This window comes from Osmerus eperlanus, chromosome 15, assembly GCF_963692335.1.
Source record: "Osmerus eperlanus chromosome 15, fOsmEpe2.1, whole genome shotgun sequence".
Taxonomy (NCBI): domain Eukaryota; kingdom Metazoa; phylum Chordata; class Actinopteri; order Osmeriformes; family Osmeridae; genus Osmerus; species Osmerus eperlanus.
Window position 1 is genome coordinate 8,811,051 of NC_085032.1, and position 21,636 is coordinate 8,832,686.

General features: G+C 47.3%; 1 protein-coding gene across 5 annotated transcripts; it reads left to right on the plus strand.

Annotated features, from left to right (window-relative positions):
* The first annotated feature begins 206 nt into the window (after window positions 1–206).
* On the plus strand, window positions 207–20,632 carry rbm33a (RNA binding motif protein 33a). 5 transcript variants are annotated; one of them, XM_062479053.1, is made up of 19 exons: window positions 207–377; window positions 1,340–1,424; window positions 1,677–1,725; window positions 2,140–2,213; window positions 2,347–2,647; window positions 4,674–4,817; window positions 5,051–5,219; window positions 5,691–5,902; window positions 6,742–7,105; window positions 8,188–8,249; window positions 10,655–10,784; window positions 11,182–11,534; window positions 12,217–12,504; window positions 12,790–13,089; window positions 13,692–14,396; window positions 16,294–16,473; window positions 17,306–17,506; window positions 17,876–17,964; window positions 18,409–20,632. In XM_062479053.1, the coding sequence occupies exons 1-19, from the start codon at window positions 359–361 to the stop codon at window positions 18,455–18,457; spliced, it is 3,774 nt and encodes a 1,257-aa protein (XP_062335037.1). In that variant the 5' UTR covers window positions 207–358; the 3' UTR covers window positions 18,458–20,632. The 5 variants fall into 5 exon arrangements, with proteins under 5 accessions (XP_062335037.1, XP_062335041.1, XP_062335039.1 ...); XM_062479057.1 differs by having other exon boundaries at window positions 11,182–11,522; XM_062479055.1 differs by having other exon boundaries at window positions 6,745–7,105.
* The last annotated feature ends 1,004 nt before the right edge of the window (window positions 20,633–21,636 follow it).

Sequence of the window (21,636 nt, forward strand, 5' to 3'; positions counted from 1 at the left end):
TTAGGCTAAACAAACAGCGAAAACATCCTTCAACAGTCATCATCAATAGGCCTGGCTGTGTCACCTATCCAAATACTCCAACCAAAACTCCAGATCTAAAAGCTACTCAACATAAGTGCTTTTTGACACCAAGAACTGACTTCTGATCGGTGTTAAGGACCACTCATTGTAGGTTACCCAGAATGCACCAGGGCTTTTACCATTCTGCCATGTTTATGCTCTGATTGTGGTGCAAAGCCCTGACGATTCTACTACTAGCAAGCTGGTTGTTTGAAACCCAAATCGTAAAAATCTCAATGCATTTCTCAATCATATAGCCTACTATAACCCCTATACATCGTGGAAACGGTATTGCGTAATGGCGGCAAGTGCCCAAGGTAGGATTTTTCTATTTTTACGTCAGCTAAATTATTAGTAAACATGCTAGCCTAGCTAGCGTAAGAAAGCCTGAACACAAGGCCTTGTAGCTTTAGCGTAACTGGCGAGAGCAGTGTTTGATAGCTAACAATGTTTTTTCTTGCTAGTTAACATATACGTTCTGATGTAAAATTGTGCCAAACAAAGCAAAATTTGTATTTATCAACGAACATTGTTAATTCTGCCTTCATAAACGACTACATGTGTGACTTATTTTTGCGCAGCACAACGTCAACAGCACGGCATATTATCGTCGTAGTTGAGCAAGATCTACTCTTGTAAGCAAGCTAGCTAGTAGTAGCTACCGTCTGTCTGGCTAGCTAACAATAATCAATCTTCCTATTGTGCTGATTGCACTATTGCAAGTTGCTGCATTTTGCACAAGGTAGTTTTATCTGTGTTCGGCAGCGCGAGCCAACGTAGTGTATACTGTACTATCTAGCTGGCTTTCTCTGCTGGCTCCTACTGAGCTGCTGCTGGCTAGCAAGTGAGGCCTTCTGGTATTGTGTACTATTGTCAGCCGCGCACTTATCAGTTAGGCTAGAAAGTTAATTGTGAAATTGGCTTAAGCGTCACCGATCAAAATGTGTCCCAACCCAATGGTTATATGCGTTGTATAGAGTTATTATAGCTAGTTTTGAAAGCACACGATTTCTGCGAGTTTGTGTAATTGGTGCTATTTTCGGCTCGTTGCCTTGATCAATATGGTTTAGTATTCTGGTCAGCTTAAGCACTTAAAACATTGCCTTAGTACCTAGCAAGCGAAAAAACAACTATAAACGAATATGATGGACCCGATTGTTTTGTATATTTTTCCAGTATGTCCAAAATTTAGAAGGAATTTATTTGATGTATTATATTAGTTATGTAAAGGCAATTGAACTACTCAAATTCACTATAATAGGTCTTGTCTTTTTGATAGCAGATGATGGCTTTGATGAGTATGACAAACCAGGTGCCGAGAGGTCCCGCAGAAGAAGAGGAGAGGAGGATGACGATTTAGAGAGGTAAGTGTAGAGTTTGGGGTCCTAACAAATGTGGGATGCAAATATTTTGCGGGCCATAGTCTTGAGGCAGGCCGGGGAAGGGAAATCTGCTGGATATTGGACCCCCTAATTCTTTAAATGTTCAGGATTGTTAAAATTGTGTATCTGACAGGGCAATATCCCTTGAGTCGCATGCAGTACTTACCATCGTAAGTCTCTCTGAGTTTGTTTACTTACTTGTAACCTGTATTTTGCTTTCTCTCCCTTTAAAAGTGACTTTGAGGGTGATTTGTTGGCAGAAGATTGGCTGACATCTAAAAAAGTAAGACAAAACCACAAGCACGCAATTTACCTTAACTGACAATGCAATATGACAAGGTTTAAGTGAGTTATTTGGTAATTGACGCATCCTATGTATCTGAGTAAACGGTGTAGAATGGAACAGCAGGCTGGTAGCAGGTGTCTCCTCCACAGGAGCATGTGTTGGTGTGAACTCGGGAGGAAGTAGAGTGGTTAAAAAAATGTCCTTAACCTGGGCAGATTTTCTTCACCACATGGAAATTTAGTTTCCATTGGGGTTGATCACACACAAATACATTTGATGAAAAATTCATTTAAGGATGATTTGGCAAATGTGTCTATACATAAAACCTATGGCTCATAGAAACAAATATGATAAACAACAGAGCAAGTGGGCTTGCGAGAGATTGAATACAATCTGGTAATTTGATTTCAGAATCCTTCAGAGGCATCAGATGAAGAGCTGAACGATGACCTTCTGCAGAGCGACGACGAAGATCAAAACATAAGGTTTGTTGACAGCATCTGCACCGACGTGGCCGATTCCTTGTCCGCATGATCTCCTCCATTGTGACACACATTTGTTGCTATGCTAGCACCCAGGTTTGCCATTCACTGTTCTGTTTTTTGTAATGCTTTTCAGCGGGCATGGCGTGAGCCTCAATGTCACTCTGGGTGGATCCCTTGACCAGCAGGTCAACACAGATGAGGCGGTCAACCTGGGGCAGGAAGGCTACGAGGAGGCGGAGCTGGGTGGCTATCTGCAGGAGGGGGGCGATTACACCGGTGAGGAGGAGCAGGAGGAGTACATTGGCATGGCCGATGACGCAGGACTGGCCGAAGACCAGATGGAGTACTCTGGAGAGCAGGAAGAGGTGGACCAGCTCTACCAGGACGAAGTGCTTGACATTCAAATTAATGAGCCCATAGATGACGAATTTCAAGTGAGTCCTCCTTTCTTCCCTCAGCCCAGCCCCACACCTTTAAAAAAAAGATAATGTCAATTTTCCCTGCCTGCGGTTTTCTCAGGGCCACGTTTCAGATATATTCAGGGGGATTTGCCCTAGGGGATGTGGTTTGGTTGGGGGGGTGGGGGGAGGGGTGGGGGGGATTAGATCCATTATCACCCTCCTGCAGTTTATTTATCTGTCTGCTGACAAAGTTTGCACTGACAGCTTGTTTGGCGCGGTGTAATGGCGCTCGGTCGCTTGCTGAAAGGCCTGTGCCATTGTGACCTTGGGTCCTGTATTTTTGTCAGAGTTAGAGGCTGCTTTGTGCATGGAGAGATGTGCTGCCAATTGGACTGAGGTTAATGTGCCGGGGCTTTTATCTGGGGCTTTGACTTGATCTGATAAAGTCTCACATAGGTGAAAAGATTATTGACCCTCCTAAGGACATCACATCCAGTTTCGTAATGATTGATGCGATTTCCCCCCCATTTTATTCTTTTCCATTTCTCCCTTTTTCACTGCGGAATGGGAGGATGAGAGATAAGGTCGGATCCGTGTGCAATGTCTGTTACCGTCCACTTGCTGACACGCAATGGCGTTTGACACCTGACAAAGATGTATCGAGCCCATTTTTTAAAACTTCTTCTCAAACAGATAAGCCGTTGACCTTTTTACCGTGGATGTGCAGCACTGTGCAGCAGTTGAAACACATTGCGAGGGAATGAACATTTATATCTCCTGTCCATAATAACGAAGTATTTACAAGGTCACTTAACTGGCAAGGCTTAGCATTTCTGTGTGCTGTGGTATTCAGAGGTAATATGTGGAACAGTTTAAGGGATTATGGCATTCTGTTCCCTTGGGGAAATCTGCCCATCTATATCAGCAGTGTGGAGCGGCGTTTTTCCTCCAGTAGGTTGGGGGGGGGGGGCGATGGCAGGTTAATGGTGCAGAACACCAAACACTGTCCCCCTGACCTCCAGCCTGACCTTGTTTAGTCATTTGACTCCTGTTATGAAGCATCATGACATGCCATCAAATGATTTCTACATGCATTACCAGATGGTTGTGTGCTTTTGGTAAACATCTAGACCCTTATCACGCTGTAGAATCTTCAGAGTTGTACCCGTGATGTGTGCAGTTGGGGAAGGCGGTTGGCAGAGAGCCTAAATCAAGATAGTTGAATACTGAACTGCGTTGGGATTCAAACATTGGAGCGAAGTAATCGAAACTGTCGTGTCATACCTCGGTGTGTGTGTTTTAGTGTGATGTTCCTGGTGCCGACTCATGAATTTGCAGCCAGGCCCAACAAAGCAGTGATTTGTGTAGGAGTCAGTAGCTGATATTTTCACCATCACTGAAGCAGAGAGTATGTTTTTATCTCTCTTCCCCCCCCCCCCCCCGCATTTCTGTATATCATGTCAAACATTTACATCTCATTGAATTTCAAATGCTGTCAGGAATAGTAATGAAGGCTTGCTCCCACTGTTATGGTAATTCCAAGGCGCTCAATGAACCCCCCCCCCCCCCCCCCCCCCCTTAGCCCCCATACACACACAACCCCCCATCATAACATTTCAATGTTTTCTTTATCTGTGCTCAATTTATTGATACACTTGATTTATATGTAATCTTTTTTTTTATTTTTTACATTTGTGTATCGTTTTTTTTTTTTCTGAGACATGAGCCCTCATTTAAATAATGCTAATTAAAATGTTTGCATAGTGCAAAACCTAAACTGTTAATGACTAGGGATATGCCCATGGTAAAACAGGATGTACAGCCGAAACTTACAAGATACCCTGCTGTTCTATAGTGATTTACTATAATGAGATAAGACTCATCCTTTGAATCAAATGTCCAATAAGCTCTGCTTAGCTGTCTCACTGCTTAACCCCCAGCATGTACACCAAGGCTTTAGAACTCCGTTGTTTGTTCATTTGGGCGAACAATATTTTGAGATATACACTCAGAACTATACGACACAGCATTGACATCGGGGCCCTGTATGTGTGTTTAGGTTGACGATTACTCGACCAGCTTCGGCGATGAGCGACTGGAGGAGCAGGTAGAGGAGCAGCAGCAGGAGCAGGAGGAGGAGGAGGCACCGGAGGGGGAGGAAGAGGAGGCGGCCGACGGCTCCCAGTTCCCCGACACAGACGAGGTAGGACACCAGGTCTCCATGCCCCCTCCCCACAGTCTAATCAAGTCTCCCTAACTCCCAAGCCCCTAGTAACATTACTGCACACTCATTTGTCGTTGTGTTTGAACACATTTTCTGCTAAATAGGGCAGACCGTGGTGTGAGTTTGTGGAGAGACTGCAAAAAACGACAAATTAAGAAAATAAAAGGTCTGATTGGAAGTTCCTGACAAAGGTGAATCTCCTCCCCTTTCAGGCTGAGAAGGAACAGGAGGCTGAGGAGGACATGAAGGAAGAGTCTGACGAAGAGGAGGAAGATGACGAAGAGTCCGGCCGGCTGCGCTTCAAGACCGAGCGAAAGGACGTCAGCGTTGTGCGGCTGGCCGACGCAGCGAGCAAACGAAGAAACATACCTGAAACACTAGGTACATTTACTTTATTTTCCAGTCCGTTTATTGTTTCTAGACAGATTTCAGAAACCTTGAAATGGCTTTAGTGTAGCACCTACAGTGGCAATACACTAGCACAGTGGTTCTCAACCCTGGTCCTCAGGGACCCCCTGTCCTGCATGTTATAGATGTTTCTTGGCTCCAACACACCTGATTCAAATGCATTTTCGTTACCAAGCTTCTACAGAGCTAAATAACGAGCCATTTATTTGAATCAGGTGTGTTGGAGCAGGGAAACATGTCAAACATGCAGGACAGGGGGTCCTTGAGGACCAGGGTTAGAACCACTGCACTAGCACATGCTCATTTAGTCATTTAGCAGACGCACATGCTAGACAGAACATACGGTATACTTTTAGCTTGTATATAACAAAGCCCTTAAGTCATTCCAGGGGTTCTTTTAGTGTGTTGGTGTCTTCTCTCTGATGGGTTCTCCTGCCCCACCAGAACTCTCCGAGGAGGCCAAAGCCGACCTGATGGAGTTCGAGGAGCAAGAACGCCAACGGAGGCAGGGTCGCTTCGGTGGTCGAGGAGGACGAGGAGGCCGGGGAGGGAGAGGGATGTTTCCTGGGTTCGGGATGGGGGACTTCCGGGGTGGAGGAAGAGGAAGAATGAATGACCAGAGGATTCCAATGATGCCTCTACACATGGGCATGCAGGTACTGACTCAACCCTTTTCCAACTCTGACCTGCAGTAGCCTGTCGGTATTGTGGCACATGGACACATTTTTCCTTCAATCAATAGTTTTACAATGGAAAAGCTTAAGATGTGCAAGTTGTTCACCCTTGTGTTGGATAGTTTACCTGTGTGTGGCACATTGCTCTTTTCCTATTGGCTTTTGAGATTGCTTGCTAGTGAACTAAGTCATCCAAAACCTCACTTCTCTTATCAGTGTTGATATATGGATTATGCTCAATCGTTTGGCGAGGGTCCATTTAGTTGGCATTACACAAAATTTAATTTGTTCTTTGCATAGGATTTAGTTGCTTGCCCCTGCTTTTTGTTAGATATCTTGCCAAGCTCATAATCCGTTCGTTTAAGTTGCTCATCCATTCATGCAAAGCCTTTGATATCATTTCTGTCAAATGGAAAGTCAATTTATAACATAAAAAAAAAAGAAAAGTGTAATTCTCCAAATGGTGGTGCTTTGCAAGATGATGAGGTATTGGACCCCAATTAGTTACCCATAACAAGTGTAGTAAGGGCTGAAGTGAATGAAGAAGGGTCCAATGGAAGTTGTCTTACTAAAGCAGTCCTACTGCATATATTGATGCATAAGTCTTAGTTGAGATGTATTTATTGATTGGAGATTTGAAAAGTTAATGAAGTTATGTTGGGTGATTGGCTTGTCAAGAATAGGTTGTTCAGCTTATTAACTGAAAGTCAGGACCTCCAAGACACAACCCTTTCTGACTTGTGCTCTTTCTATCCTTATCCCTCCGTTTCTCCACATTTCTCCCTGCCTCTATCCATCTGTCCATTTACACTTCCAATTAGCAGTCTCTCTCTAGAATGCCCCCTCCTCACCACCACCATCACCCTCATCATCACCAGCACCACCACAACACTCCAAACTCTCTCCTGGAACATGGAGGTCCTCTGGCCCAGCAGCCCCTGCAGCCCCTCATCCCCCCCCACATGGCCCACCGCTCGACCCCCACACAGGGCTCGCCGGCCCGGCCGCAGATGGTTCCGCAGGCACGCGTGATGAGCTCCCCGCCATCCAGCAACCCCCACCCACAGCACCAGAGCCAGCAGCACCAGAGCCAGCAGCACCAGAACCAGCAGCAGGCTCCACAGCAGCCCAAAAACATCCACATCAACCCCCATTTCAGGGGCCCGTCCTCATCCCCTGCCCAAGGTAAGCCTGGAACCCCTAGTAGGTCTCAGTCCCTCTCAGTGCTGTGAGTTGGAGGTTGTTTTGCTGGGTTAGGATATTATGGTAGACATTATATAACGTGTGTATTATTATTATTTTTTTTTTTCATTGGTTACTTGGACTGTGGCTTGTGCAAGTTGTTGGGTTAAGGGCCCTACACTGCCATTTTGGTTGGCAGTTATCCTTGAACTGCTATGAAAGGTGTCTGGATTAGAGTGTCATGTTGTTGTTTGCCTGAATGACAAGTGAATAGGTCTGCCCGCCAGTAATGGGTTTATCCTCTCCTCCTTTTGGCGGCATCGCCATTTCATTCCCCCAGATGGGTTTATCTTGGCCTGTCTGTCGAGGCTGCAATTGAAATTTGTTAGCAAGGTGTGTGTGAATGTGTGTGTGTGTGTGTGTGTGTCAGTGTAGGGAGGCGGCTGTTTCCTCCTCCTGTGAGGAAGAGTCCCACTGAAAGATCAGGGATTGCCTCCAGTCATGATTAATTGTATGTGTGGAGAGACAGACATCCAGCCGGTGTGTTTTGTTCGGGGGGAGGGCAGGATAACGGGATACTTATTTCCTCCAGTTGGCACGTATCCCAAACCTGATTTAGCAAATAAACCATCCCTGAAATGTCTCCCATTTATTCCCCCAAATTATTGATGCAAAAAAAAATCACATTTTATATATTATGAATAGACGATAATGCACATAGAATTGAGTCAAGTCTTAACCATTATGGATGAGGAAAGAATTTTTGTGGCATGTCTTAACCTTTGTGCCTACTATGTGTATTCCATCATTGGGCTAAATCACATGCTTTTACCATTTCCGATGGCTGCTGGCTGCTTCCCAGCAGTGTGTAAATGTGAGCACTTCTTGGAGGGGGAAATTTAAGACGCGTGCCTGTGTAACAGTGTTTAGCAGCGAGGTGTCTAATGGACTCCCCTCCTCCCTCTTTCTCCCCTCGCTTGTCCTGCTCCCTACCCCCTGCCCCTCCCCCTCTCATCTCTACCCACCATGCTCCTCCAACCCTCCCCCCTCTCCCCACCCATCTCTCGCTCTTTCTCTCATTGCAGTGCCCTTGATGCCGCCTGCTCAGAGCCAGCCCAGACCTGCTGTGGGTCCTCAGAGGTTCCCCGTGAGTAGCAGCTGTCCCTCTCTCTCCCTCTCCCCCTCTTTCTCTCTCTTGCCTCCCATCACACGGTTAGCGTGCCTCTTTGTGAGAGCAATATCATTACGCCATTTAGGCCGGCCGCCCTAGCCAAATACTGTTAGAGCAAATCTGTAAACACACCGATATCGGGCTCCTGCTGCACAACTGGGCGGCGTTGATAGGGGCTCCAGGAAGCGGCTGCTCCTGGAGGGGGCACTGGCGCCGGCAGGGGCTTAGAGAGTCACTCTTCATGGATGCACGAGGGCTAAGGCTACCACAGCCTGGCACATAATGGAATCCTGAAGCCCCAAATCCAGGATGTTCTTCCAGTGGAAAAACAGCACTTTCCCCCAAAAAAAGTTTGTGTCCCCAAAGCGGACAAAATCTGAATAAAGACTGAAATACTGTATGAATTATTGAAGTACTGGGGCCTTTTTCAATGGAACTCAAGGCTAAATTTGAAAAAATATGGAATCGGTAGATAATATAAGGTACTTTTAGTATGTGAGTAACAAAGTAGCTATTCCAAAGATTACAGAAAGGCCTGCAAAGTGATTACTGAGTTTAGAATGGGCATGGGGGAACAAAATGCACTGCCAGCCAGTCATCCAGTTAGCCAAATGTGCCTCAAGTTCTTTGGTCCTTCCAGCTAATGATGCTCTGGCATCAGGTGGCCTCATTTCTGACTGACTCTCCTGCTAAGAGCTCTTTATATGGATTTATGCAAATTGATGATTGGGAAAATGGCTGCATCCAATTGCATTTTATGTGGTTTTTAACAAACCCGTTGACAAATGAGCCAGGGCCTTCTGTTGGCAAGAACCTCAGTCTGTGTCCTCTCAATGTCAATTTAGTGATTCCTGTGTTGTCTCACGTGATGATGTGCAGAGATTGATGGTATGGGGTCTGACTGGGAATGGAAGGACTGTTCGTCCTCATCAGGTGGAGGGGGGTTGGAGGGGGTCAACTGGCTTGATGCCTCGCACAGTGTCACATTCCCCTGGTGTCAGTCATGTTTAAGACGGTGGTTGCCAAGAACACCATTTGAAAAATGCGGGTGATAAAACATCAACTTCCTGTTTACCACCGGGCACCCAGTCATCCACCATCATCCATGATATCATTATCATCTAGTTCACTTGTTTAAGGTGAGAGGGATGAGTGTGGGACTCTGAGGCTACATTTCGCAAAGATTAATACTTTTGTTTGCTGCGTCTAAAGACAAATCTCCCCAAATTAATATCACTGCCAGTCCTAATCCTTGAAATTCCATTTCTCAATGAATAATTTCACATTCGGCCCCCTCCCCCGGTCCATTGTTTGACATTTGTCTTAGCTAGCTTGATCTTTATCGCTGGATCAGTTACATATTGAGCACCTTTCAGACAGTTGAAAAAAAAAATATCATCAAGGATTACCAGTCTAGGGTAGGGGAGAAGGAGGGGGGGGGGCAGTGGGGAGCCAGGCCTTATCAAATGTGTAAATATCCTAATAAAGTACTATGTAGAGAGATACAACCCCAGCCTCCATTGTGCAAACAGGTGCCTGACCTTTCAGAAGCAGAGCGATAACGTCCGCAATAACAATGTGATCCTCTCCCATTCCTTCACCTCGGATTAAAGCCCCCATGATTAACTTTCCGTTAAGCAACTTGGCAGACTCCTCTCCCTCTCCCCCCCCCCCCCCCCCCCCCCTTTAAACACTGTCAGTCTGCAGTAGAATAAAGGTGGATTAAAGCCTCGATAGCATCTTAAGTCATTTACTGGGGGGCTCGGTGGAGGTAAAGCACCCCATTTTGTGGAAGTGCCACGTGTTGAATGGAAGGTTAATTTTTCAACAGAGACGGATGTTTAAGAGAATAAAGGAGACAGCTATGAGGGGGTATTCTTATACCGAAGAGGGATTAAAGGATCGTTATCTAGTTTTCCTTGGAAGGTAGCTAGGCGGACGGGGAGGGGACGGGGGTGGGGGATGGGGTGATGGGGGTAGAACATACAAAAGCGGGGGGTGGGCGGATGAAACAAAGAAGTTAGCGAGCGCTGATCCTTGACTGAAGCGCGGGCGTCCTTGTACCTGACACATTAGCTGTCCGTATCAACAAAGTGGCACTCAGGATTAATGCAGGTTTTAGCCTTCCTTCATTCTCAGGGATTTCTGTCCTCTTCATATCGTCTTGCATATTGATGTACGCAAGTCCAAATCCTGCATAATACAGATGACCCCAGCCATTCAGTTACACCAGCCAACCACACACACACACACACACACACACACAGTCAAATGAAATGGTGCGCTGCAAATGCCCACTTTTAATTAGTTTAATTTGTTTGTGAATGCTGTATTCCCCACACCATGGGCTCTAATTCCTGAGTGTGTGTGCCTCCTGCCAGGGACCTGGGGACTTCCAGCAGCACATGCCTGGCAGCTTTGGCCAGCCCCAGCGGCCCCCCCATCACATGGAGCCCTGGAGGAACCAGCCCCCTCCACCCCTCCAGGATAGAGAGCCTTTCTTCATTGGCGGTAGGATACATCCCTGCTGCTCACACGCGCGCACACACACACATCCTGTTTCCCCACCCTGCACATTAAGATGTTAACATATTTATCCTACCAGGCCTCACCACCTGTGCTTCACCATTAATGGCACTTCATGTTATATGTATGTGTACACGCATACATTTCAATGAGCCACTATACATATCAATGCATATTTAGTCCTTTTCCTCTGCCGTTTCATGTCAAATGGCAGACGTTTAGTAGGCTAGGGAGGTTACTCCATGATGATAGAGTATGTATGGCTGTTTGTCTCCTGCCATACAACCCCCACTTCTGAGGCGACAACTGATGCATCTTAACCGTCCGTCCAGCAACCAAACACCCTGACGTCTCTGTTCCCTGTTGTCCTCCCTTCTAACAGAGCCGCGGTTCCCAGGGCAACACATGTTCGACCACCCCAACTCCTCCCCTCTGATGAACAGCAACAACAGCCACCACCAGCAGGTACCCAGCCAGGGTCACCCTCCGTTCGGCCAGCCGGCCTTCAACCAGGCGGGCCAGGGCCCGGGTCCTCTGGGCCTGTTCCAGAGGGAGCCCCCCAGACCCAACCTCCCTCCCCAGGGCCACCAGGGCATGGGCGGGCTGGGCCAGCACGGTGGACCCCCCAACAACCGCCAGTTCATGGGGGGCCCTGGCCTCCGCCAGTCGTTCCCCCCGCAGCAGAACCCCTTTACCGCTCAGCAGCTTCCGTTTGGGATGCAGGTACGGATGAGAGTAAGTGACCTATACAACCTGTATACAACCTCTATACAGTGAGTGTTTGGTGTCCCGCATGCCGTAGCCTCCCAGGTCTGTGTGACGTGTGGATCGGGTGAAACTTTTTAATCCGTGTTTATCCCCGTGATATGAACTGGCGTGAATATGTTTTTGTTTTATTTGCTCACCATCCTATCGCATTCCCCAGGCGTCCTTGCAATCCTACTCGAGCGCGCGTGGCGTTTATTGTTCTATTCATGAATGTCTCCAGGTTGGAGTTGGACTCGATTATTAAAATGTCTGAGACCCCTAATAATGAACACATAAATAAATTAGGCTAGTTTAATATTGGTGGCCACTGAAGCGTTCAGATGAAAGACTAATATTTATTATTGGAGTGAGACCCACAATCCCTTCCCAAAATGGGCTCCACGTGTAGACACAGGCAACAGTGCCCTCTAGTGTAGCGCACTGGGCTGTATCCAGCAGGCTATATGAGGACACAGATTGGAGGTTAATCAGATGCAGAGCGCCGGAAAAACATGAAATGTGTGCATCAGCTCCTAACCATTAGAGTTGGTCAACTAGAAAAGGGGAATAGAACCCGTGTACACGTCTTCATGCATACTCGCTCCGCTCTCCATTTCCTCCGTTTCTATTTGGTCATTTTTGTTTATTTTCTTTGTTTCGTGGTCCGCAGGGCTTGATGCACGGCCCTCCTCACTCGCAGCTCTCGCGCCACGACCCGCCGCTATCCCATCAGGCCATGCACCAGCAGCATCACAGGCAGGACCTGTCCCAGCCGCCGCCCCACCTGCTGCCTCTGCAGCAGCAGCACCACCCCAGCGAGCAGCAGCAGCGGCCCATGATGCACCACTCCCAGGGCCCCTTCCAGCAGCAGCTACTCGGGGGCAGCCCCCGCCAGATGCCCCCGCAGTCCCAGAACCCCCAGCAGCAGCAGCGCAGCGCCCCCATCAGGCCCCGCATGGTGAGGCACAAGCCACTCACGCTTTCCTCACTGACAGAATAGCGGTGGGGATTCTCTGGCAGCGTTTATGTTTTTTTTGTTGTTTTTTTTTACATTTACATTTATTCATTTAGCAGACGCTTTTATCCAAAACAGCTTTAACCACAAAACGAAAGCTGTTTTTTTATTTTAGTATGTTTGTCTGCCTTTACTCATACGATTGACGACTTGAATGGTCCAAATAACTAAATCCAACTATTTGACTTCACTCAAATAACTTATTTTTCCTTCTCTCTCTCCCGGCAGAGTAATCCCAAACAGATGCAGCTTCTTCCCCAGCGCAACAGCAACCTCCGCGAGCTTCCCGTTGCCACCGGCAACCCCGGCATGAACAGTGCCCGCCCCGCCTCCACACCCACCTCCAACGTCAGACCCGTTGCCAGGGCGGCGCCGGGGATGCGTCCGGGGCAGAACTTCCGGCCCGTGCCCGGCGGGGGCAGAGGCAGAGGCCAGCCCCCCACCAAGTCTCAGGCACCACCCGGGGCCCCAGAGAGAACGGTGGTGAGGAAGGAGATCCCGAGCGCTCCTCCCAGCGCCACGCCAGTCGTGAGTCCCTTCCTTATTTCATTTGGGGTATTCACTTTTCGCAGATGGACAGAACGTGCAGGATAATGGAGTTTAGTACGTTATAAAATATATATTTTTTTATTGATAGACCTGTGGTAATGTCGCAGCTAGTAGTTGGTCATTTGTAGCTAGTTTTAACATTGTCTTGATGGTAGTGACATTTAGGTGACTGCCGACTTTCTCTATTGAAAGAAGGACACATTGTCCAGGTACTGTAAAGATTTAGCGTCGTTCAGTCAGTGACTCTGTAAAATGGAGCAGCCTGACACACTAGTCTGAACTAAGCCTGTAATTAGTGCAATGGGGGGTGACCAGCGTCCATTAATGACCCAATCAGAAGATTATTAATGGGGAGCAGCCTTGCATGAAGTCCATCAAAAAAGAGAGAGAGAGATGGGGAAAAAAGAGATCAATACCGTCACATATTTCTCCGGGGTGTATCGACCCCCCTGTATGACTGCAGCAGCGACGCTGCAGTTTGTCGGCTCAAAACGGCGCTCGGCAGCGCCTTTACCGACAGGCTGGAGGAGGAGGAGAATGTTGACCCGTGTGGCGTTTTTGTTTTTGATTTGGTGGTAAAGGACCCCGACGAGGACGAGGAGACGAGGCTGTACCGCCTGAAGATCGAGGAGCAGAAGAGGCTGAGGGAGGAGATCCTGAGGAAGAAGGAGATGAGGAGGCAGATGCAGGCCGGCGTCAGGAAGAAGGAGCTGCTCGATCGCATCACCAGCCAGGGAGCCAATCAGGGCCCAGGACAAGGTCCATTTTCCAATCAGAATGCAGCAGCACCGTATCCCCCCCAACAACAACAGCAGCAGCAACCGCAACAGCAGAGGCAACAGGCCCCTTTCCCCCCTAAACCCCAGCAACCCCAGGTCCCCCACCAGCAGGGTTCCCCCTTCCCCCCTAACGGCACCCCACAGACCATCCAGTCCCGTCAAAACGTTAAGACCCGTTTGCAGATGGCCAAGGGCGGCCCGCAGCTGCAGCAGCTGCAGCAGCGTCCAGGCCCTGGCGGCAACCAGCAGGAACAGTGGCAGCAGCAGAGGAGGAACGCCCCCTTGCAGAACCCAGTCAGACCAGGCCCTCAGTTCCAGAGTCCCCAGGCCCCGCCGGGGAACATGCCCCTGCTGGAGGGCCTCGGGGTGGGCCAGGGCCCGGACCAGGCCCAGTTTCAGGGGAATAAATCGATCATGAAAAGGACAGTGATGCAGCGGTCCAACAGCGGCGGTAGAGAGACTTTACAGCCGCCACAGAAAGTCCGTGTGGTCAAGCTTCTAGGCGGGGTAAGATTTTCTTCCATGTCTGTTAATCTCACAATGGTTTTTGGTGTGTTTTTTTAATTTGGTATTTTATTTTTTCATCACTTGCTCTGAAAAGGGTTAATGATATTTGAAATATGCTATTTCATTTTGTTCTCATGTCCTGCCTTACACTTGATATTCCCATATGCTACGTCCAGTTCTCCCAAGTTCTACAACTCAACCAAAGAATAGAACTTAACCAAAGAATTCACATATACTTTTTAAATGCCACTCAGTCCCTTCGGAGGGTCCCTTCTCGCGTCTCCAAACGCGTGGAACCTGGTACGACGTGACACCCAGACACGTCCGTGTCGTTTTGGCTTGAATTGATCTGTAAAAGTGTCCCGTTTCCTCGCATGTTTTGTCCCGGCATTGAAACTGACTTAACTACCGGGAAAGGCGCCAGTCATTAAAGTGAGCTGTGTGACATTTATCATAGTTCACTGCTCTTAAAGGTTGACGTCCTTGTTTTATAAGACAAGGACAGGTATTCTCTTATGGAAGATAAAGACAAAGGGAAGTGTAAAACCTAATAGATGCCTGAACCCCCCCCCCCCCCAATCCCTTCTGCTCCTTTGTCCAAAGCTGATGATTTTGTTCTCATTTGATAAGTTGCTGCTGCTGCGATTGTTAATTAATCTCCATTTGCAGAATCACAAAAGGGGCCCCCGTGTTTGAAACACACAGATTTGCGGTCGGATGTGGAAAGTGTGTGTTTGGGGGGGTGTTAGGAGATGTGATAGTATTTGGATTAAGCTTTCCTCCCCACCGCCCACCCCCGTCCCAGAGAGTAACCCTGCACAGCCAGGATGTGCAGGCTGTCTGCAGATAAAGATAACCGAGTGTCAGGAACATTAATAGAAACCTGTGCCGAGCTATCTGAAGTGCGGCATCTTTCTGAGGGAGCGAGCGAGCGAGGAAGGAGTGGAGAGGGAGAGGGGGGGGCCCGAAGGCCCCGTGGCTGTGCTGAAAAGCAGTATCTACTGATGCACCCTCTTGCACATTGTTGGGCTGTCATCGACGGCAGCCCCTGACAATGTTATCTCTCTCTGTCTCTCTCTCCATCAGCCTCCCATCTCTCAGGTGCGAGTGCCAGCCTAAAGAATTGTCAATCCATCCAAACGGGCGGCGTAATTAATCTCTCTCCTAACAGGGGGCGAGGCACCATAATACCTGTGTAATAAAAGAGACGCCACTTTTGAGGATTTGGATTTGTATAGCTTAGTCACACAGATGAGAAGTGGGGGGGAGGGGGCAAATTACATTTTCATCCGGCATAACAACACGCAACACAAAAGCTGGCGGGGGTGGGGCGAGGAGGCTGGGCACGGAAGGCTGTGAGGAGGAGGAGGAGGGGGGGGGGGCTGAACATCAAGCCGATGTCACTCCAGTGTAATACAGCTTAGCATCTGATGGGCGCTATCAGGAGCGGTGATTTCTATAGGGACGATTAATCCATTTGTGGGTGGGGGTAGGCGTGGGGCGGACAGGTTCCACAGATAGCCGCGCTTCTTTATTTATTCACGCCGCCGCCCCCGCCCCACCTCCCTCGACTCGGTATTGATCTGTCACATCTCCGTGCGAGAAGGAGAACGCGACCTTCAATTCCTTTTCCTGTGCTCCCCCGCCGCCGCCGCCGCCTCAGCGCAGCCTCGACTGTGACTTTGTTCCGTAATGAGACCACCTCACCTTGTGGAGGCCAGGCAGCCTCTACCAGGCGGCCTTCTTTTTAGCTGCTTGTTGGAGATGGCCAGAGCCTCCCTGAACCCCGCCTGCGCTATGTTGGAAGTGGACAGAGGGGTTAGAATGGCTGTCGGTCGAGCAAACAGTCACTTGCATATGCTGACCCCCCCCCTTCCCCTCCCTCCCCCTTATCCAGGGAGGAGACGGGCCGGACGCCTGCGACCCCCTGCAGCAGCAGCCCCTCAGGCCGGGCCCCCCTCTCCGCCAGGGGCCCCTGAGGAAGATCACCCTGGCCAGCCCTCCCGGGGAGCAGCTCCAGAGCCTTGTCACGGCCCTGGAGGCCAGAGGGGGCATAGGCAGCCCGCAGCCAAACAGGGTAGGATAACTCTCCTCCCAAGTGTTGTTTTAACATCAAGCGTACGATAAATGGGTTGCATGAGGAAGGTACTCGGAGAGTGAATGCAGAACGGTGCCTTGAATCAGTCCTGCTCTTAGTTCCCGGGTGCCGTTGGGTCCAGCGTGGGGGCAGCGTCGGGGGCAGACCCAGCCGTAGAGCGGACAGCGTCATCAGACAGGACGGTTTGCCAGGTGCTGTGATATTGACCTGCAGAGAGCGGGGTGCCACACGGGGTCTCTCCTGGTCTCTCCTGCACGCCTGTCACAGCCAGGCACACGGTGTCCCATCGGACAGGGAGAGCAGCCACCATGACTCTCTCTCTCTCTCTCCCCCTGTCTAACTTGCTCATCCTCCCCACCTCTCTCTGCCTCCTCAACGTATGTTCTGCTTCTTTGCCTCTCTCATATCCTCCCCCTCTTTCCTGAGGTCTCTCTCTGGGTTACTCCTTCTTCTCCTCCTCCTCCTTTCAGGTTGAGGAATGCCACCATTCACTCCCAAGCTCCTGTAAAGATGCAACAGATGCCTGCCCCGAGATCTCACTGTGTTTTGACGTCGATGCTCAATGTAGAAATAAGTTAACCAGAAAATGCACCTCCCCTTCCCTATTTTCTCCAACACCTCCAAAAGATTGTGGAGGTGTAAAGACAAACCCACAAGTTTGTGGAACGGTTGTCCATTGAGATGTGTCACAAGTTGACTTTGAGGCTGAATATGTCATTAGAACGTCGAGCTATTTCCCTTAAGCAGGGCTCTAAACAATTGTTGTCTTTTCCCCTCTATTCCCTCTTTCCCGCTCCGCCTTTAAATGCAGGTGGTGGTTCCGGGCCGGGGCAGAGCCAGAGGCAGAGGGGCAGCGAGCCCCAGTCCGATTGGCCGGGGCAGAGTAATGCCCACAAGGCCGAACCAGAAGTCCCCAGAGGGCCAGTCCAGCACTGTATCCATCGAGGGGCTCTCCTCCTCCACCACCGACACACAGCTCAGGAACCTGCTCCAGTCTATCGGACCCATCCAGGTAAGACTGCTCAACCACTGCTCTGAGTTCTTCCGGTAGAACCGGGTCCACCTGCACACAGCCCTGCTTGGTGAAAACGAAGAAAATGGAGGCACGGAGATTCTTGTTTGAACAGTGGTGTATACTGTTGATTTCTTGCATCTCTCGGCACGCTAGTCGGTGTCTCACTTGTGGTCCTCTAGCGCCCTCTGTCTTTTCCTTTGAACGTTCACCCACGTTTCCTTATCGGCACCCCCACCCTCACTCCCTCTTGTGGACAAAAATGGCCTTCAGTAGCAGTAGCTGACTCCCCATGCCCCCTCCCCCTCCCCCCCATCAACGGCAAAATATCGACTGTCCCTTAAAAAAAGCCCCTTTAAATCTCTGCAGATGTTCAAAATGCTGCCCCAGCAGAGGAAAGCCATCGCCAAATTTGTCAGTCCCCAGCACGCTCACAGCTTCCAAGTCAGCTTCAACAGGTAAACTCAGTCTGCTTCCTTCTGCCCTTTATCCCAGTATTCTGTTTTACAGTCAGTCAGGCGGTGACCGCGCACTGTTGATCACAAATGTGTTTTCCAAACACAATTATTTTATTTTTTTACAATATCATGTCATCAACAAGAAAATCAGTTATGAACATATATTTATATTATAACCCCATCTGTGATTTTATTTAACAAAAATAATAATATTCACTGATTCACTGAATACCAAGTCTGTCTATTGAAGGCAGCAACTCAATTATGAGTTAGCTTTAAACCTTCTGAGATTTGTCAGTGGATATATGGGCATCCATATCACAGTGATTTGGAGGATGATCCGATTCATTCATGAACGTGAAAACAGTCGATGCACACTTCCAGTCATTCCATTGCCTGTCATCGCTGCAGCTCACTTAAGACTCCTCCTTTTGGTCACCACAGGCACATGATAGATTTGTCCCATATTGACGTGTCGCTGATTGACGGCTAAGGCGCGAGGGATCCGGTGAGCAGGACGCGCCGCACATGCCCAGCCCCGCCCGGCAGGAACACTCCCTACGTCTACGAGCAGGTCGTTAGCACACGGCCCTCTGGCACACTACACCAGCTGGCCCTTCCTCAGACAAGCACCTCGTCCCCCCTCGTACAAGCACCACTCATCCACAGTCTGCGGAACTAGGAAGAAGACGCCAGCAGCATGTTTTCCTACCCGACAGGACTGTAACTGTTTATGAACACACTGGAACAATATCTGCTAGATAGACACTCAGCTCTGCTGATGCAGGTTGTGGAAGAAGGTTTGATGAAATCTCTTGCATCCTGCAGAGACGATAATTAGCCGTGCCTATCAACACTAGATAATGGTTGCTCCCTCTCTGTGCCACCCGTCAATAACGACTGACTTGAACAAAGTAGGTTTCCAGAAAGTAATTTGGGTGTGGCGGTTTTGTGTGATTTGTTGAGATGAGGCTCCTGTTGTCATGTTGTGTACAGGCGTAGTTGCGAGAAGAGTGCTGTCTGCCTGCTGGCATGTTTTCCCCCACCCCCTGCAAGTGTTACCTCCCTCCTGTAGGTGGCAGCATCTTATAGTGAATCTGGTCTTCCCGTTTGGCATCGACAGAATGCTTTCAAGGCAGAGAACATCTTCAAGATGTCCAGAGAGAGGGTGGGGTGTAATTGAACAGCCTAGTGGAGAACATTTGAGATGTTAATGGCGACTTATAGTTATGGTTAATTACTTCTTGCTGACTGTATCTCTCCTATCTTTTTTTTCAACTGGTATTCACAGAGTTAAGACAGCAATTATGTCTCACTTCCCAGCAACCTTTACCCAAATTACCTAATAGACATTTATGGTAGATATCTCTAGTTTGTTATTCCCTCACGTTCAGTGGTAGGACTACATTGGCTACCCAGTGCCTTTGGCTGTAGCATTCCATAATAGCGGATCTTTGATAATTGAATTAGGACTTTTAGCTGGTTGAAATGGAGAACATTTGTACAAAATCTAGAGTTCTTTTTTTTTTTAAGACAATTTTATTTTTCAGAATCATTGTCTACCTTTTGATTAGTGGGCATTTTGACTTCAAGCACGCATGTTGGAGTAGGCTCTGTTCTGTAGACAGGTTTTAAAGGTTACATATTGAGAAGTGGTGCTTAGGTCTAGATAGCATGTATGGCAGAATAAGTTTAAAGAACAGGGATTTCCCAATATAAGTTGCAACTCGTTTGTAATGATTTCTGTTGAAATATGATTTGGGTGATTTGTTATGGAGTAAGGGTTCTATGAATGGTTCTACTTCTATTTAGGGTTGGTGATTTGTGTTGATCAGTTCAGGAAACAGTTTAAATTGTTTTGGAGTTAATTGTTTAAGCAGGATGGTGTTTTGAATAGCTCATATATAGACAAAACATGCCCATCTCAAATAGGAAACAGATTTTAATTTGTGACATAGTAGAAATCAGAAAAGCAACTGGTACGGATAACAGAACATATTTCACTTCAACTTCAGGCATTTGTAATGACAGTCATGAGCAACAGCACTTTCCAACCTCAGAAAACGTTAATTTAATCAGAATCGATTAGATTTTTATATTTGACCAGAAGTAGGGTCTTATGTCAGTATCCAACCAGTCAGACAAGGCCATTTCCTTATACAATTCAATTTAATATACTCAAGTTCAGCTTGGACCCACACTTAATTTTTCTAACCAACGTTTTTTTTGCTAACTAAAGATAAGTCACAGAGCTCTTAACATCAGAGTCTGATCGTTATAAAAGTCATAAAATTGAGCAATTTTACATCCAGTGGCAACAGTTTATCATGCATTTAATAGTGCGGGGGCAACCATTATCCATATATTAGTGATCATGTATATAAAACCATAACTTTCACTGTGTTTATCAGTGTTCTCATGTGTATACAGTATGTGCTTTGATGTATGTATCGAGTTAACTTTTTATATATATGAAGAAGTGTCCAGACGTTAATCATTTTACAAACATTTAATTTGTATGTAGAACCAAAAAGCTAAGACTGGACCACATTTCTGTTAATAGGCGTTTGAAGACATTTTAAAGGTAAAAGGAAAAAAAAAATAAACAACTGGCATATATACCATGAAACTACAGGTATGTGAAGCCGAATAACTTCTAGCCCACAATGTTTGTGTGTTTTAATGTCCTCGTTTCTGGTTGCTTTAAGGCAAATGGCATAGTACTTGTGCCTGGCTTGTTTTTGGTGTGATATTTTTGAATAAGGTCCTCACTGTTTGCTTTCACTACCCCTTGGTAATGTGTCCTGCACTTATTCCCGGTGTTTTGTGTTTTTACAAAGACCTATTTTCCACATACCATGGGATACTGAGTCTGAATAAGATTAGCGCTCTTATCTGGTGACGTGCATTTCACTCTAAAACATACACAATTTTGGGCGACTTATCTAAGTTGCGATAGTCTTTTAAGAATTCTCGTTTTTAGCGCAATGAGGATTTTATCCTTTGTAGGGATTTGCAAGTGGATTTGATTACTTGTTTGGACCAAATTTATGTCCTCAATATTCCTAATTTCTCCAAAGAAATGCATGCAAACACATACTCAGATTTGCCTATTTTCTTTACATCTCACGTTACATAAGTTATCTTGAATTTGTAAGTTAGAGCAATGCATTATATTAAATACAGTTAAATGGTTTGGTTTGTCACTTGATCACATGGTTTAACTTAAACTTTTGACTTGGACGTTGTTTTATTGTTTTGTTTTTTGTTCCTTTTGTGTTGATATTTAAAATTTGTGAGGTCAACCTGCACTTACTGTAACAATATCAAGCACTTAAATGTTTGCATTTTGAATAGGTTTAAATATAAATGGCAATCCTATGGATTTTCTAAGTATCGGCAATGCCACTTAAGTCAAGTCATGTTATAAGACTAGTTGTCTTACAACGGCGAAAACAGGTTCATATTGGATCTATTTGTACTCTGTTTTAAGGGATTTATTATTGTGTACCAGTTTAACTGGGCATCCCATCTCCAGTAGTGCAAGTTCTGAATCTTAATAATTAAGTTGGATCAAGACTATGCTTCAAGTTACAAATTCATATGCTAATAGTTGTGGATATCCTCATAATTGCTGTCTTTGTTACTTGATAAGAGATTTATTTTAATTAT

Bases quoted from the DNA above. Each gene is read 5' to 3' on its own strand.
- rbm33a (XM_062479053.1), top strand. The intron at 2,648-4,673 runs GTGAGTCCTCCT...ATGTGTGTTTAG, and splicing joins CCATAGATGACGAATTTCAA to GTTGACGATTACTCGACCAG. The intron at 12,505-12,789 runs GTGAGGCACAAG...CTCTCCCGGCAG, and splicing joins CCCCCATCAGGCCCCGCATG to AGTAATCCCAAACAGATGCA.